At 36.4% G+C, this 15,093-nt stretch overlaps 1 protein-coding gene across 1 annotated transcript in view; it reads left to right on the top strand.

The window, feature by feature from the left end:
• The window catches only part of TMC1 (transmembrane channel like 1), a 160,538-nt gene that overhangs the window by 129,418 nt on the left and 16,027 nt on the right, over window positions 1-15,093 (top strand). Inside the window, 3 exon segments of the mRNA XM_036739525.1 lie at window positions 9,045-9,112; window positions 14,387-14,575; window positions 14,577-14,624. Coding sequence (XP_036595420.1) covers window positions 9,045-9,112; window positions 14,387-14,575; window positions 14,577-14,624 — 305 coding nt within the window.

Raw genomic sequence — 15,093 nt, 5'->3', positions numbered from 1 at the left:
AAAGGACTGAGTCCTAGAAGTACCAGATCTTAAACTATACTGCAAAGCTGCAATCATCAAAAGAATTTGATACTGGATAAGACATAACAGAATTAATCATGGTACAGCCGAAGTACGCAATATACAAAAACAAATGAGCATAGGAAGCTAGTATTTGATTAATCCAAATATCTCAGCTATTGAAGCAAGGTTTCATTATTTGGGGGGGAAAAATCTGCTGGGAATCTGGTAAGTAGTCTGGTAGAAACTTGACACAGACCATCATTTCATACCATATACCAAGATAAGCCCAAAATGAGTACATGATTTAGACATAAAGGGTGAAGACATAAGCAAATTTTGGGGGGAAGAAGGAATAAAATAAATTATCTGTAAGATCTATAAATAAGAGAAGAATTTATGACCAAACAAGAGATAGCTAAAATAGACAATTTTGATTACATTTAATTAAAAAGGTATTTTTTTGCACAGACGAAACTAAGGAGGCTAAAATTAGAAGAAAAGCAGGAAACTAAGGAAAATCTTTGTAGCAAGTTTCTCTGATAAAGGGTTCATTTCTCAAAAATAAAGGTCACTCAACCAAATATATAAGAATAAGAGTCATTCCCCAATTTATAAATAGTCAAAGAATATGAGCAGACAGTTTTCAGAGGAAGAAATCCAAGTTATATTTTAAAAATGCTCTAAATCATTCATAATTAGAGAAATGCAAATTAAAACGATTATGAGGTACTAACTCATACTCATCAGATTGGATAAGATGACAGAAAAGGAAAATTACAAATGCTCGAGAAGATGTAGAAAAATAAGTATAAGAATGCATTGTTGGTGGGCCTGTGAACCAGTCCAACCATTCTGGGAAGCAATTTGGAACTATGCCCAAAAAACTATTAAAATGTGCATACCTTTAGGCCCAGCAATACTGCAAAGAGACAAAAGAAAAAGTAATAAGGACCTATATGTACAAAAATATTTATAGCAACTTTTTGTGGTGGCAAAGAATTGGAAACTGAGGGAATACCCATCAACTGTGGAATGGCCAAATAAGTTCTGGTATATGAATGTGATGTAATACTATTGTTCTGCAAAAAAAAATGATGAAGGAACACTTTCAGAAAAACCTAGGAAGACTTTTATGAATTGATGCAAAGTGATATGAGTTATCCAGAAGAACAGTTTACACAGCAATAGAAATATTGTAAAGATAATCAACTGTGAAAGATTTAGTAACTCTGCTCAACAGAGTGATGTACTATAGCTCTAAAGGACCCCTGATAAAAAATGTTATCTACCTCCAGGTAGAAAACCAAAGGATTCAAAATGCAGATTGAAGCTTATTTTTTTCTCTTTCTTTTCTTTTTATTCTTCTTCTTTTTTTAACATGGCTAATGTGGAAGTTTGTTTTGCATTACTTCATATTTGCAATGAGTTTTGTGATTCTTGCCTTGTCAGTGGGTTGGAGAGGGAGAGAATCTGAAAGTGTAAATAAAATAAAATTGAATGAAAAATAAGACAACCCCCCACCACCACCACCAAATTCCCATACTCATTTTCTGCTTGCACTTGTATATGAAGATGGAGAATCCATCTTTTTGTTAGGATCATCCCATTTTGGTTGGGACAAATTGAGCATATCTTATTTTTGACTACAGTAAAGTTTGTAAATTATTTCTCAGACAAGCATTTTTAAAAGTACATTTTTTTTCTAAGAGATACAGTGTGGTGTAGTGGATAGAGAACTTGCCTCTGAGGCAGGAAGACCTGAGTTCAAGTCTCCCCCCTGACATGCTGGTTATGTGACCCTGGGGCAAGTCACTTAAACTCTCAGTGCTTTAGGCAACTTTCAAAAATTATAAGCTTGATGAAAAAGTGCTGACCTACATTAGTGGAAGGAACTTTCTCACCTAGGAGGTGAAGTAACTGGTGGTACAATGGATAGAGCTCTGAACCAGGAAGTTTGTGTTTAGATCTGACCTCAGACACTTGTGAGCAGTGTGACCTTGGGCAAGTCAGTTAATATCTGTTTTCCTTAGTTTCCTGAACTGCAAAATGGTGGTAATAATAGTGCTTACCTCCCAGGGTTGTTGTGAGGAACAAATAAGATAATATGTTTAAAACAAAAGCGCTTGGCACAATGCCTGTCACCTAGTAGGGCCTATACAAATGCTTGTCCTCCCATCCCCCAGGAGTTCCCTATATCACTGAAATCGTCGCCAAATCCTTATCCCTATTTTTTAAATTGGGATCTCAGGATCCAAATCCTTTGAGTTTGCTCACAACAACGTCCTGTAAATATGGGGAAATTACATGCAACTGTTTTAAATGTCTCCCCGTAGAGGAGCTGCCTGCGACTAAACAAATAGAAAATCATCACAAGAATAACTACTTTCCAGTTTTCTTCAGGCAGACTATTTTATGTTTTCTAGACCTTGGTGCCTGAATACACATACAGGGTAAAAAGTTCACTTTACAGAGACCCAAACTTATTGGGAGGGGGAGAATGATTTTCTGAATAGGGACTGTTTCACATAAAGACCCAGGCACCCCTTTCGTGTCAGGAAGAAAATCGACAACAACATACAAAGCATTAGAGCAGATAATGCTAAACAAGTTGTATCTGCACTGGGTGGATTTGAAGTGACCCTAGACACTTTCAGGTTTCCAATTCTTGCTTTAAGTACCACCATATCAGATTCTGTTCTCAGGGGTGAGCAAATTATTTACTAGGAGCAAATTATTAAGCTATGTAAGGAAAATTAATTTCTCCAGACACCTCTTCCAGGAAGATCAATAGTTTTTAATTGCTCTAATAAGAGTTCATTTAGTCTATATAAGTGAATAGTTTCCTCCCAGAATGTAGTTCAGCTAAAGGTCGGTTCCTTGGAAATTCCATTGGGTCCAACGCATCAGTCCTGGCCAAATGTAGCTTAATTCTAAACTCCACTGATAAGGAAATCAGAGACAACATTACACCCACTGTCAGATCCTGGAAAAAAAGGTTATGCCAGAAATGTCCCAGAGTGGAGGCCTTGTCAGACATGGTTGTCTAAGAAGTAGTGAACTGTCCCAGTTTGGAAATGGAAGTGAAAGTTCTTATGTCAATCAGTAGTCGGTTCAGGCCTTTGAGTAGACCCTGTTCTTCTACCCCAAATGAGATGTGGGCTCCCAGTCTTTTTTTTAAAAAATGCGTAAACTTTGATTGCTTGCTTATTTTTATTTTCCTAGCACTTAGCACAGGGATGGCACACACTAAGTTTTTAATAAATGCTTTTTCATTCATTCATTCATTTATCTTTTCATTGATTTGCTCATGCTCCATTATTTATTTATCTATTCAATGAACTTATATTAAATACCTACTCTGTGCAGGTCAGAGGGTGCAAATACAAAATGAAAACTATACCTTCTACTAAGATGGGCACCTGCCATTTGGCCTCCTCTGCTGTTGAGCACAGCGTGTCTAATGAGGGTTGAATGGCCCTTCATAACTGGAGGATGTTGATTCCACGTAGTATATTTTTTCAGTTATTTTGAGATTTATGAAATGTGTTCTACCTCAATCTTTTTTCCACAACCATGTTCATCTGAAAGGGAGCATGATACAAATATTTCTAATTAATTTTACCTTAAAAAACAAAAACTAAAAGAAATATTTTATGGGGCTTTTTCAAAATAGCTTCAAGAGAACTCTTGTCTTGGAAAATCATTGACCTCTTAAAGAACAAGTTCTGAGCTTTGCCAAAGGAGAAAGAAACCAAGGGGAACTCTCAGGTTTAAGTCTGAAAAAGCAGGATAGAGAAACATCCAGAGACATATTTCTATATTGGCCACAGATACAGAAAAAAGTGATGATTGTCAAACCCTACAATCATATAATTTTAGATAACTTTATTGTCTAGCTTGTCCAACTCCATGATTTTACAGGTGAGAAAAGTGAAGCCTGGCCAAGTTAAAGTCCTTGCTCAGTCATATAGCTGGTTAATAGTTAAGCTGGGCCTGAAATCTTGGCTTCCTGCATTTCAGGACTTCCTCTATAAGACACTACTTTTCATAACATGATTATAATGTGCTATGGTAGATTTCTAAGTGTTATTTCTCTCCATCAGGTCAATTTGATCATTAAAGACATTATTTCAATGACTGTTATTACTGCAGTCACAAAATCTCACAGTCATAGGATATATTATATTCACCAGGGGGCTTTGGGGGGGGGGCAGGGAGGAAGGGGGTCATTACTGACTAGAAAATCGATCTCATCTCAGCTGGCATTTTGGAAGCTTTTGTACTTCTGAGAGCAAAGGAAACTTGCATTGAGAATTTTGTGCTATTCTCTTTCATTTTCCATGAGATCAATTCAGAATGTCAAGTACTGGGCTAAACAGGGAAAGGTTGCCAGTTCCACTCCTAGACTAGAAGAAATAAGAACTCTGGCCCATGACCACAGACAGCATAGGCTGCCCAATGGGGAATCTAGCAAATACGTGCTATGGTCCCAAGGGATTCCATGAGAACGTGCAGATGTTCCTGAGTATGGTGTAGCAGATAGAGTACTGAGCTTGGAGTCAGGAAGTCTAGGGTTCAAATCCTACCCCTGAAATTTGCTAGCTCTATGACAGTATACAAGTTAGTTAATCTTTACGACTTTAGCTTCCTCATCTGTAAAAGGGGACCAACAATACCTGAAATACTTATTCCTCAGTATTGTGATAAGGTCGTAATAAGAAAATGTAAATCATTGCTGATATTTATATAGGATATTCCAAAAGTCCTAGTGCAATTTTATGCTATTATAGCAAGTATAACCAGTAGTGATAAAATACAAAAGTAAGACAGTCTCTGACCTCAAAGAGAACATTCTACTGGAAGGATATAATATGTTTGCAGAAAAGTAAATGAGAAATATATATGTATTTTGGGTACACATATGCACAGATAGCACATGTACACAGAAGCACATTTATATATACATAAACATATGTATATCTTGCATTTATATATTATACATGACAAATACATTTCATTTGTATCTTGTGCATATACATACATACATACATACATAGAATTATGTATGTATGTATGTATATGAGAAATTTGGAGAGGAGAGACTAACAAACAACTAGGAGAACCAGGAAAGGCCTTTTGAAGGAGGTGATACTTAAGGGGTTCTAAGAGTTTTCACGAAAGAAGGTAGAGAATTCTAAGAATGGAATTGTGAGATAGAACATCCTATACAGTGAACAGCAAACAGACCAGTTTGATTAGAACCCAGTGTGCATGAAGGGAAGCAATGAATCATTACCCTGAAGAGATATGCTGGAATAAGATTATGAAAGACTTTAAATGCTAAGCATTTTGCATGATAAAAAATTTACATGATAACTTTATTATATATTCAAAAGGAATAGCAAGTTGTACATATCGATTTGCAGATTCATGTGCAGTCATCTTTTTTATTATACTATATTATGGAAATCCTTGTTTTATTCCATAAATTAAAATAAAACAAAATTTCAAATGCTAAACACAGGAATTTGATTTTTTATGCTAAAATAGGGAGCCAATAGAATGTCTTTAGTAGCAAAATGATATAGTTAGACCTGTCTTTTATGAGTTTCAGTTCTGTAACTGTGTGGAAGAAGGATTGGAGAGAGAAGAGGTTGTATGAAGAGAAACCAATTAGGAGAGTGTTTTAGTAATCAAGGTGAGAGATGCCAGGTGCCTGAACTAGGGAGGCTATGGTATGAGTGAAGAGAAAAAAATGTATGCAAAACAAAACAAAATAAAACAAAAGTCGGTAAAGGCAGGATGGACAAGTCTTGGCAGTTGATAGAATGAAAGGGATGGGGGAGAGGGAAAAGCTGAAGATGAATATGAGACTATAAAAGGGGTAACTGGAAGAATAGCAGTGCCCTCAACAAAAATGAGGAAGGTCAAGTGTATTGAAAAAGATACTAGATTCTGTTTTGGACATGTTGAGTTTTAGATGTTTGTGGATCATCAAGGTAGAAATGTCCAGCAGGGACTTGGAGATGCTGGACTGGAGCTCAAGAAATGGATGAGAAGTATGTATTCATCTGTTATTCATTTGCCTATAGATGTTAGATGAATCCACAGTGGCTGATGAGAGGGAGTACAAGGGGGGAGACAGACAGGGACAGAGAGACAGAGTTAGACTGAGAAAGAGTCTGGGTGAGGAAGGAGAGAGAGAATAGGGGGAGCTAAGAAGAGGTAAAGAGCCCTAGGGGATACCTACATAGAGGGAGCGGGACATAGAAGATGATCATGCAGAGGAGACTGTGAATGATAAATCAGAAAAGTCAGAGGAGAACCAAAATACAACAGTGTTTTATGTCATGCTGCCTCTCTATTAGAAAGTGCTTTCCAAATTCTAAAGCACTATAAAGGTGTCAGTTATTATTATAAAATATGACTAATATTTGTAGGGGTAGGGGAACAATGCAAAACTCATTTAGTAATGCTAAATTACTAGTGTCATTTTCATAGACAAAGAACGGTGCATTCATTTTTGGGTTTTGACCAAAGCTGTCACATGCCAACCTTTTTGAATCTTGCCATTGCTAATATTCAAGGAAATGTATGAAATACTGATGCACTTTACATTTCCCATTAACACCTTTACTAGCAATGTTACGGTGCTCTTTACTGAAAATTTACATCCTGTCCTTGGGTTATTAATACACAGACACTTGGCATTCCTCTTGTTTGGCATCTTACCATTTCCCTTTATGATTTTAAACATTGTTAGCTATCCTTTGGTTTAGTTCTGTTACACAGTGAAAAATTCCATGGTCTGGGAGCTGAGTAGATGAGTGTAATTATGCCTTTTTTTAAGTCATGAGTTTAAGGCCTAGAAAAATCTATCAAACAGCATAAGTGATTGGAAATTTGTATCAAGGATAGTGCTCTTTACCTACAATCCTCAGCTATTTTTACAAATAGAAATAATAAAATAGAATATAGGCTCCTTGAAGGTAGGGATTACTTTATTTTTATCTTTATACCCTTGGCACCTGGCCCAGTGCTTGACCTTTATTAGGCACTTAATAAATGCTCATTTATTGGCATAACAAATCATTCATTTATTGTTGAATAAATGGTTTGTTGTGTCAGTTTTCCTAAAGTACAGATCTGATCATGTCAGTCTGCTTCTCAATAAATTCCACTGATCCCCTTTTACTCCTTGTCTCAAATACATACTGTGTTTGCCTCTTACAGCCCTTCACGAACTTGCTCCTTCCTATCTTTCCAGTCTTGTTACATCTTACTTATCTCTACACTGTGGTCCAGCCATACTGACTTATCTGCTATTTCTCACATAATTTCCTTTTTCATTGGTTGCCCCTTATGCCTCAAATGCTACTCTTTCTCTCAATCTCTAAAATTCCCTGATTTCCTTTCAGGGACTATCTTCTGCAAGAGGGCTTCCCTTCTAAGTTTATCTTGTATCTAATAAACAAATATGTGTGTGAGTGTATAATAGACATGTATTATGTACACATAAATATACATATTTATAAATACAGCTACACACATGTGTATGTACATATGTGTGTGTATTGTGTATGTTAGTATGTGAATTCCTTGAGGTCAGAGACTATTTTTGCTTTCCATTTTTTACCAAGTGCTTAGCACAGTGAATGGCCCAAAGTGCTTAAAATAGCTGTTGAGTGATTATTTTTCAAGCTAAGAATCTTTCCCCCTAAATCTACCCTTTCTGAGATCATTAATTCTATAAGTAGCACCACCATACTCTTTCTCTCATAGCCTTAGACCTATATTTTTTGAGAGGCACTGTAGTACGATGGAAAGAGCCCTGAATTTGGAGTCAGAAAGAGACTTGGATTCAAATCCCAGCTCTGATATTTACTTGGTGTATGACTGTGGTTAAGTCACCTAAAATTCCTGCACCTCAGTTCCCTCATCTATAAATTGGACATAATAATAATGTAATATATGCATTTAGGAGCTGTTGCAAGGAACAAATGATATAACGTATCTAAAGCTTTTTGAAAACATTAAAGGCAGTAGTCATTGCTTCAATTACTGTTATTTCCATTTTCATCTTATTCAAAGGAGTTCAGCTAGGAATGCTTTTGGGCAAAAATACTCTCCAGCTACTCTTTTGTATTTAAGGTTCTATTGATTACTGTATCGGTGAACAAAAATGACTTTATTACAATACATCTTGGAATTTAAGACCATTTTGTATAATAAGCTCATTGAACAGATCTTTGGGACAATTTTAGTAGGGCACATATGCTGCCCTTTCCTGCCTCCATGCTTGTTGATACAATTCTCTAAACCTGCAGTGCCCTTCCCCCCTTTTTTCATTCATTGAACTTCACCCCATCCTTCTAATGATCAATCAGAATTCCAAAGGATCAATGTTGAAGAATGCTACCCACCTCCTGACAGAAAGGTAATGAACTCAAGATTCAGAATGAGACATGGCCAATATGAAAATTTATTTTGCTTGATTATGAATATTTGTTACATAAGACTTTTTCTTTTCTTTTTTTTCCCTAACAGGCATGGCATAAGAGAGAGAAAAAAGAAATGCTTGCTAATAGAAAAAAAAATTAGCTAAAATGTCAACTAAAATGCTATTTCTTTTTGGATTTCTTCCCTAATCCCAATTATTTACTGCCCTTCACATTTAGATTTCACATAGTACTTGATTTAATGGTTTTCTAATGAGTGTATCTTATTTATAGTGTGTGTTATAACTGTATGTTATATATGCCTTTGTATTTCCGCACTAGAATGTAAATTCTTTGCAGACAGGAAATGTGTTTTATCAAATCTTTGTATTTCCCTGTGCCTAGCATGATGCTCTGCACAAGGAGTTACTTAATAAATTACTGTTGTGCTAGATCATATTCTATTCTAGTAATATTATTTTATTAGTGTTGAATGTAATTGGCAATTAATTCTCTTGCCCATGCCTGCATGACAGTATTTACAGGCTCTGTTTGAAATTATTGTAAGCCTAATGTTATAAAAATATTTGTGTCTCCTTTTAGCCTTCTTACACTGAATTTGATATCAGCGGCAACGTCCTAGCGCTGATCTTCAATCAAGGCATGATCTGGTAAGCAAAGCGTATGATGGTTTAGGACTGGAAGGAGAATATAAAAGTGCTCATGTCCTCATGGATACTATGCTCTGTAATATCATGTAAGGTCAAAGGATACTGTACTCTGAGAAACAATCTGACAGTTCTCTGCGCTGATCACAAAACGTCTATGGTTGATTCGCCCTTGAAACCTTGACCCTCAAAGGCCATGCAGCATCTGTTTTGCACAGCCATCTTTCTCCAGATGTTTCCCAGAGGATGGATGAATAGCCTGTACATGGGACGGCTTGGCAGGACTCTTTAGAAGCATTTTTCAGCATCTATGAAACCAGGAACTATATGAGGAATATTACCTGATCTCAATACTGCCACACATATTAAGTATGAAGGTTGTTAAAAATGTTTAAGTAATATTTCACAATCTGACTTCATTACACATAATTGTTTTTGTCCTGACTTTTGATTTCATAAGTAAAGGGAACTCTCAATGTGGAAACTTCTTTCTCCAAAACAGACTGGCAATTCCTCCGTAACAGTCTTAGTTGCTTTGAGATAAAGTGAGTTGCCCCTAGTGAAGAGATGAAGTGACTTTCCCATCATTATACATATATACATAATCAATATGTATTAGAAGCAAGACTTCAACTTACATTTTCATGACTCAAAGACTAACCTGCTATTCACCACATCACACTGCTTCTCATGTAATTGTTACAAGTATTTAAATAACGATGCTTTTCATAATAATAAGAGCTAACATTTACATAGCACTTACTATGTGCCAGGTACTGTGCTAAGCATTTTACAATTATTCTGTCATTTGATCCTCATAACAACCCTGGAAGGAAGGTGCTATTATCATCCCCATCTTACGTATAAGGAAACCAAGGCAAACAAAAGTTAAGTGATTTGCCCAGGGTCACGTAGCTAGTAAGTCTCTTGACACTAGATTGGAACTCAAGTCTTCCTGACTCCAGACCCTATGCTCTATCTGCCTAGTTGTCCCAAGTTCCCAATTGCTACACAAGTTCCTAGTCGATCTAAAGATGCTGAGGGGGCAGCTAGGTGGTGCAGTGAGTAGAGCGCCAGCCTTGGAGTCAGGAGGACCTGAGTTCAAATCTGACCTAAGACACTTGACACACTTACTAGCTGTGTGACCTTGGGCAAGTCACTTAACCCCAATTGCCCTGCCTTTCTCCCTCCAAAAAAATGAAAAAAAAAAACAAGAAAACAATAAAGATGTTGAGTTTTGGACTTAGATTCAGGAGACAAAGGTTCTAGTCCTACTTTTGCAAGATGCTAGTTGTTGTGTTTTGGATTCCTCATTTATTAAACAAAGGGCTTAAATTGAAAGATATCTAATTTCTCTCTTGGTTCCAACAGTTGATAGGTCCTTTTCAGTTGTATCATGGGGCATACTTTTTGTCAGAGGTCCAGTGAAATGCTGAATATTTAGTTTTCAGCCTCTTTTGCATGCTTCAAATGGTTAGCTCACACACCATGTTGATACACTTTGCCAAATGAAAACAGAGGATCGTAGATGGAGAGCTGGAAGGGAGTTAGAAGCCACCCCATCCAACCTCTTCATTTTATAGTCAGAGAAACTGAAGTCCAGAGACTTTAAATGGCTTGGCCAAGGTTATACATTTAATAAGTGAGGAAGGATTTAAACCTGGGTTCTTTGACCTAAAGTCTATATTCTCTTCACTAATTCTCTTTAAAAACCTTTAGCAAATTGGCAATGAATTTCTATGGTGGAAATGAATTTTTATTATAGAAACTTTTAATTTTACAAATGGAACCAAAAGATGTACTTCATCTGGTTGTCTAAAGTAGTCATTTTTAACTAACAGTACAAATGGTTATGGTTGATCTATTTTTTGCTGTTATCATACCATACATGTCCAACCAAATATCATTCTACTAAGTGATTATTCAGACTTTATGGAATGTAATGATAATCAACTGTAAACACTTTTGGAAGAACCTTCATCTATTGCTTAAATATTTAAATCATTTGTGGTCTGAATAATTGAATCACTGCGTACTGTCAGATTGGTTTCTTCTGTTAAATTTTAAAATCAGCTTGCTACAGTAATATGAGGAGAAAAGGATCTGCCAACAAGTACACTGTGCTCCTACTTCTGTTTTTAAAATCCCCTTGTACCAACAGATGATGTAGCCTTAAGAAAAGGATGATAGCGTGGCTTCTGCTAATTTTCTCCATCTATATTTTAAAGGAAAATGCATCTTTTTGTACTTTAGCTTTCCAAATTGTTAGAAGTAGGAGTTCATTCAACTTGAAACGATATTAAAAGAAGTGGCACACAGATTCCATATCATGATTGCTTCCCTGATAGAAAGAGGAAACCAAGAATCTACTTGGGATTGTTTAAAGAGTGATTAACTGCCAAAGGTAGGTGAGGGAATAACCACTAAGCATTCTGGATCTCTCAGTCCTTAGCTGGGTTTCTACTATCTGTGATGATTGATTGGTACTCAATGCTAGTCAGATAATTAAAAAAAAAACTGCCCAGTAATACAATTTTTTTTAAATGTCCAGCTCCCATAGAAGGTCCAACTCAATCCACAAGGCCGATTTAGTGCCATTTGTACAGCCATATGCTCCATGTCTACAGGCTATATTCTGAGTTAAGACAACAGATTGGCCTAGACTAGAAATCAGCTTTTGTTGTCTGGAAAGCTGTCAAAGTAGCTGCCTGTCTTGATTGGTAGTATGTTCTGTCTCTGGACTAATTAACCCAAACTTCTTTACAATGAAACCACAGCCAGGCCTCCTTCCCAAAATCACGTACTATCCCCCCAATTCTCTCACAAATGTGCCTGACATTCTTAGATAACTCCCTTTTGGATAACAGGTGGGGATTCTTCTAAAGAATGATGGACAACGAACATGAGTAGTGCTTTGAAAAGCAGCTGTACTGCTTTTTAGAGAGTGTGGGTGCATTTATGTCCTAGAGATCCCAAAGCAAAATGGTTTGTTCCTTTTAGACTTAGCCAAATCCTTTGCTCAGATCCTTTTTTCCTAACTCCCAGGAAGTCAGTAGGGGGTTGAGTATATGAACACAGGAAAGCTAACCTTTCTAGCAGACCTTCAGATAGTCCCACACAGTCGTGCTGATGATTTCTGAGGCAGACAAGGCAGAGGACAGGTTTTGGCAGTGTTCCAAAGGAAGAGACAAAAGGCTCTAGGGATTTTGTTTTCAGTTCAGTGTGTGAAGGGAAGATTCAGTTACTGATGTCAGAGGTGATGAGTTGGTTGAATACTTAATGCTATTGAAATAGCATTTATGAGAATAGTCCATTATTACTTTGCGATGATAGAGATGAAATGATTAGTAAGCCTTTATGCCACACATTTGCAATCAGAAAGGACTTTCTAGTTAGTTTCATTGGTTATTTCATTAAAGTTATACATCTCTCTTAAGTTGCTTAGCACTAAAACATAGAGCTTTGAGAGATAGAAGACTTAGATTCTATACATGACTTCATCATTGATTCCGTGACCATCATTCATTTATTTAACCTTTTCTACATTAGCTTACCAGCTATTGAGTGGGGATAATTTACCTGCCCCTCCCTACCTCACAAAAACAATGAAAATAAATAGACAAAATGATCCATACTTTGAGCTTTCTGGAAGAAAGGTGTTATATGAAGTTTAGGTATTACATTTACTATTTTTAGTAGATAAATGAGGATACCAAGGTAGTAGTGAGTCTTCGATTTCCTTGTGTTGGGAGTAGTTCACTAGGCTATGATTCCTTAATTGTTGATTAATGATTAATAAATGCTGTGTTTTTATTTCCCACCTTTTCTTCCTTGCCAGTTTCTCTTTCTATTCCTTCCTCCTTCCCTCTCTTCCTTTTTTCTCCCTCCTCTCCTTCCTTCCTTTCCTTCTTCTTTCCTTCCCTTTTTCTCTTTTTCTCCCTTTCTTCCTTTCCCTCTATTCTCTTCTCTCTTCCTTCTTCCTTCCTTCCCTTCCTCTGTCTCATCTTCTCTTTTTTCTTTCCAATATTTTTCTTTTATCCCCCCAGCTTAAAGTTATTAATATAATAGAAATAGTACCCATTGTATTACATTAGAGGTTTTGATAACTTAGAAAATTGTCCTCTGCTTCCTAAACCCTATCCTTCAACTGAGACTTTACTTTTGAGAGTGTTCACTTCATGATTTCATGTCATTAACAAAGCATACTATTTTTTGTCAGTTTTTTAAAGAACTAACCTCCCCTTGTTCTAGTCATATTCAGACCTTTTAAAAGATAACTTTGTTGGGGAAAAATCAATCTGATTAGTTATTTGGCATATTGTCAATAAATAAACCCAACTATTGACATTAAAAAAAAGCCTGGGTGGGTTGGTATTATTTAGATACATGCTCAGTCAAAACATAAATAACTCCTATTCCTATTTTAGATGATGATCCAAATAATGGTTTAAAGTCCTTTATGAAGTTGGGGTAGGTTAAACTTGTAAATAATAAAGTATTATGTATAACTGTGAGCTATCTTTATTATTACTATCAGCAGCATTATTGCTATTATTCCAGGTTTTTTTAAAGGTCAATCCTTCCTTATTCTCCTCCAAAAGGACACAACTCTCATTTCATTTAGGAGTAGTAATAAAAGACCCATGAAGATTCCTTTGTGGCTTCGAAGGTTTTCCTTAATAAAATCATTGAAAGCTATTTTGCTAAACCTATTAGCTATGTCACCAGGTGAAACTGACCTTTTGTAACTTGCTCCTGTTTGGAAGACTTGTTCAAAAATAAAATTTTTAAGTCTAGATATAAAAAGAATGAGATTCTCACTAGAGGAGAAAGGAGAAGTAAATAAACTTCCTTTTAGTACTAACTGATTTCAAAGGCCTCTTCTACCTCTAACATTCTGTAATCTATGAGGGAAAAGTTAAGATCCATTTTAGAGTCATAAAGAAGAAAGAAAAAAAACCACTAATAATTATATGGAATGTTGGTTAATTATTTTGATTATAAAATTCTTTCCTGACAGCACATACAAAGATGTTTGGGAGGAAACATTTACTAAAACCATAGAATAGTATAGATCATAATTGGGTGGAGCCATTATAGTATGTAGAGAATAAATAGACAAGGCCAGCTGTTAAATTTATTTAAAATAAGGTTGAAAATGAGCATACAATTTTCACTTTTCCCAACAGTAGAGTGATACAGAATGGGGTCTTGTGGCTTTAATGTAAGAATCAGGCTCCAAAATTGAGCCATGTTCTTTTGTTTATTTATTTCTAGGATGGGATCATTTTATGCTCCTTGCCTTCCAGCTATCAACATACTTCGTCTGCATACATCCATGTACTTTCAGTGCTGGGCTGTGATGTGTTGCAATGTTCCTGAAGCCAGAGTCTTCAAAGCCTCCAAGTCTAATAATTTTTACTTGGCTATGCTTCTGCTCATCCTTTTCTTATCTACAATGCCAGTACTATATGATTGTCTCCTTCCCACCATCTTTTGACTGTGGCCCATTCAGGTACCTTACTTTTGAAACTCTCTGTTTTCACTTATTGTAAAATGAGATTGCTGTACATTTACAAGCTGTAAGGCTATATCCCCCTCCTACAGAGAGGCGAAATTGTTTAGAAGGGCCTAGATTCAATAAAATCTGAGGACAGTGAGTTCTACTGCCAGGTCTACTTTGTGGGCTCACTGAAGGAGCCATACCTAACAAATTCCCTAACTGCTCCCTGTCTAAATCTGTCCCTGAGAGAAATGTGAATAGTGGAGCAGAGACATTTCAAATTCAAAGGGGAATGGAGGCAATTAGTGGCATTATAAAGTCTGGGTTATCTTCTTAGGGCACATTACCCAAATTCCCATGCCACCGGGCAGATTTTTCAGGGTCAGCAGGCTAGGCACTCCTTCCTTGCATCCCAGAAGTACAGAAAGTGCAGGTTATCCCAGAGGTCACCCAATAAAAGCCTCATTATCCTTTAGAATGG

This window comes from Trichosurus vulpecula, chromosome 9, assembly GCF_011100635.1.
Source record: "Trichosurus vulpecula isolate mTriVul1 chromosome 9, mTriVul1.pri, whole genome shotgun sequence".
In the NCBI taxonomy this organism is placed as follows: Eukaryota; Metazoa; Chordata; class Mammalia; order Diprotodontia; family Phalangeridae; genus Trichosurus; species Trichosurus vulpecula.
The sequence above is the reverse complement of the archived record's forward strand: the minus strand, read 5'-3'. Positions and strand labels throughout refer to the sequence as shown.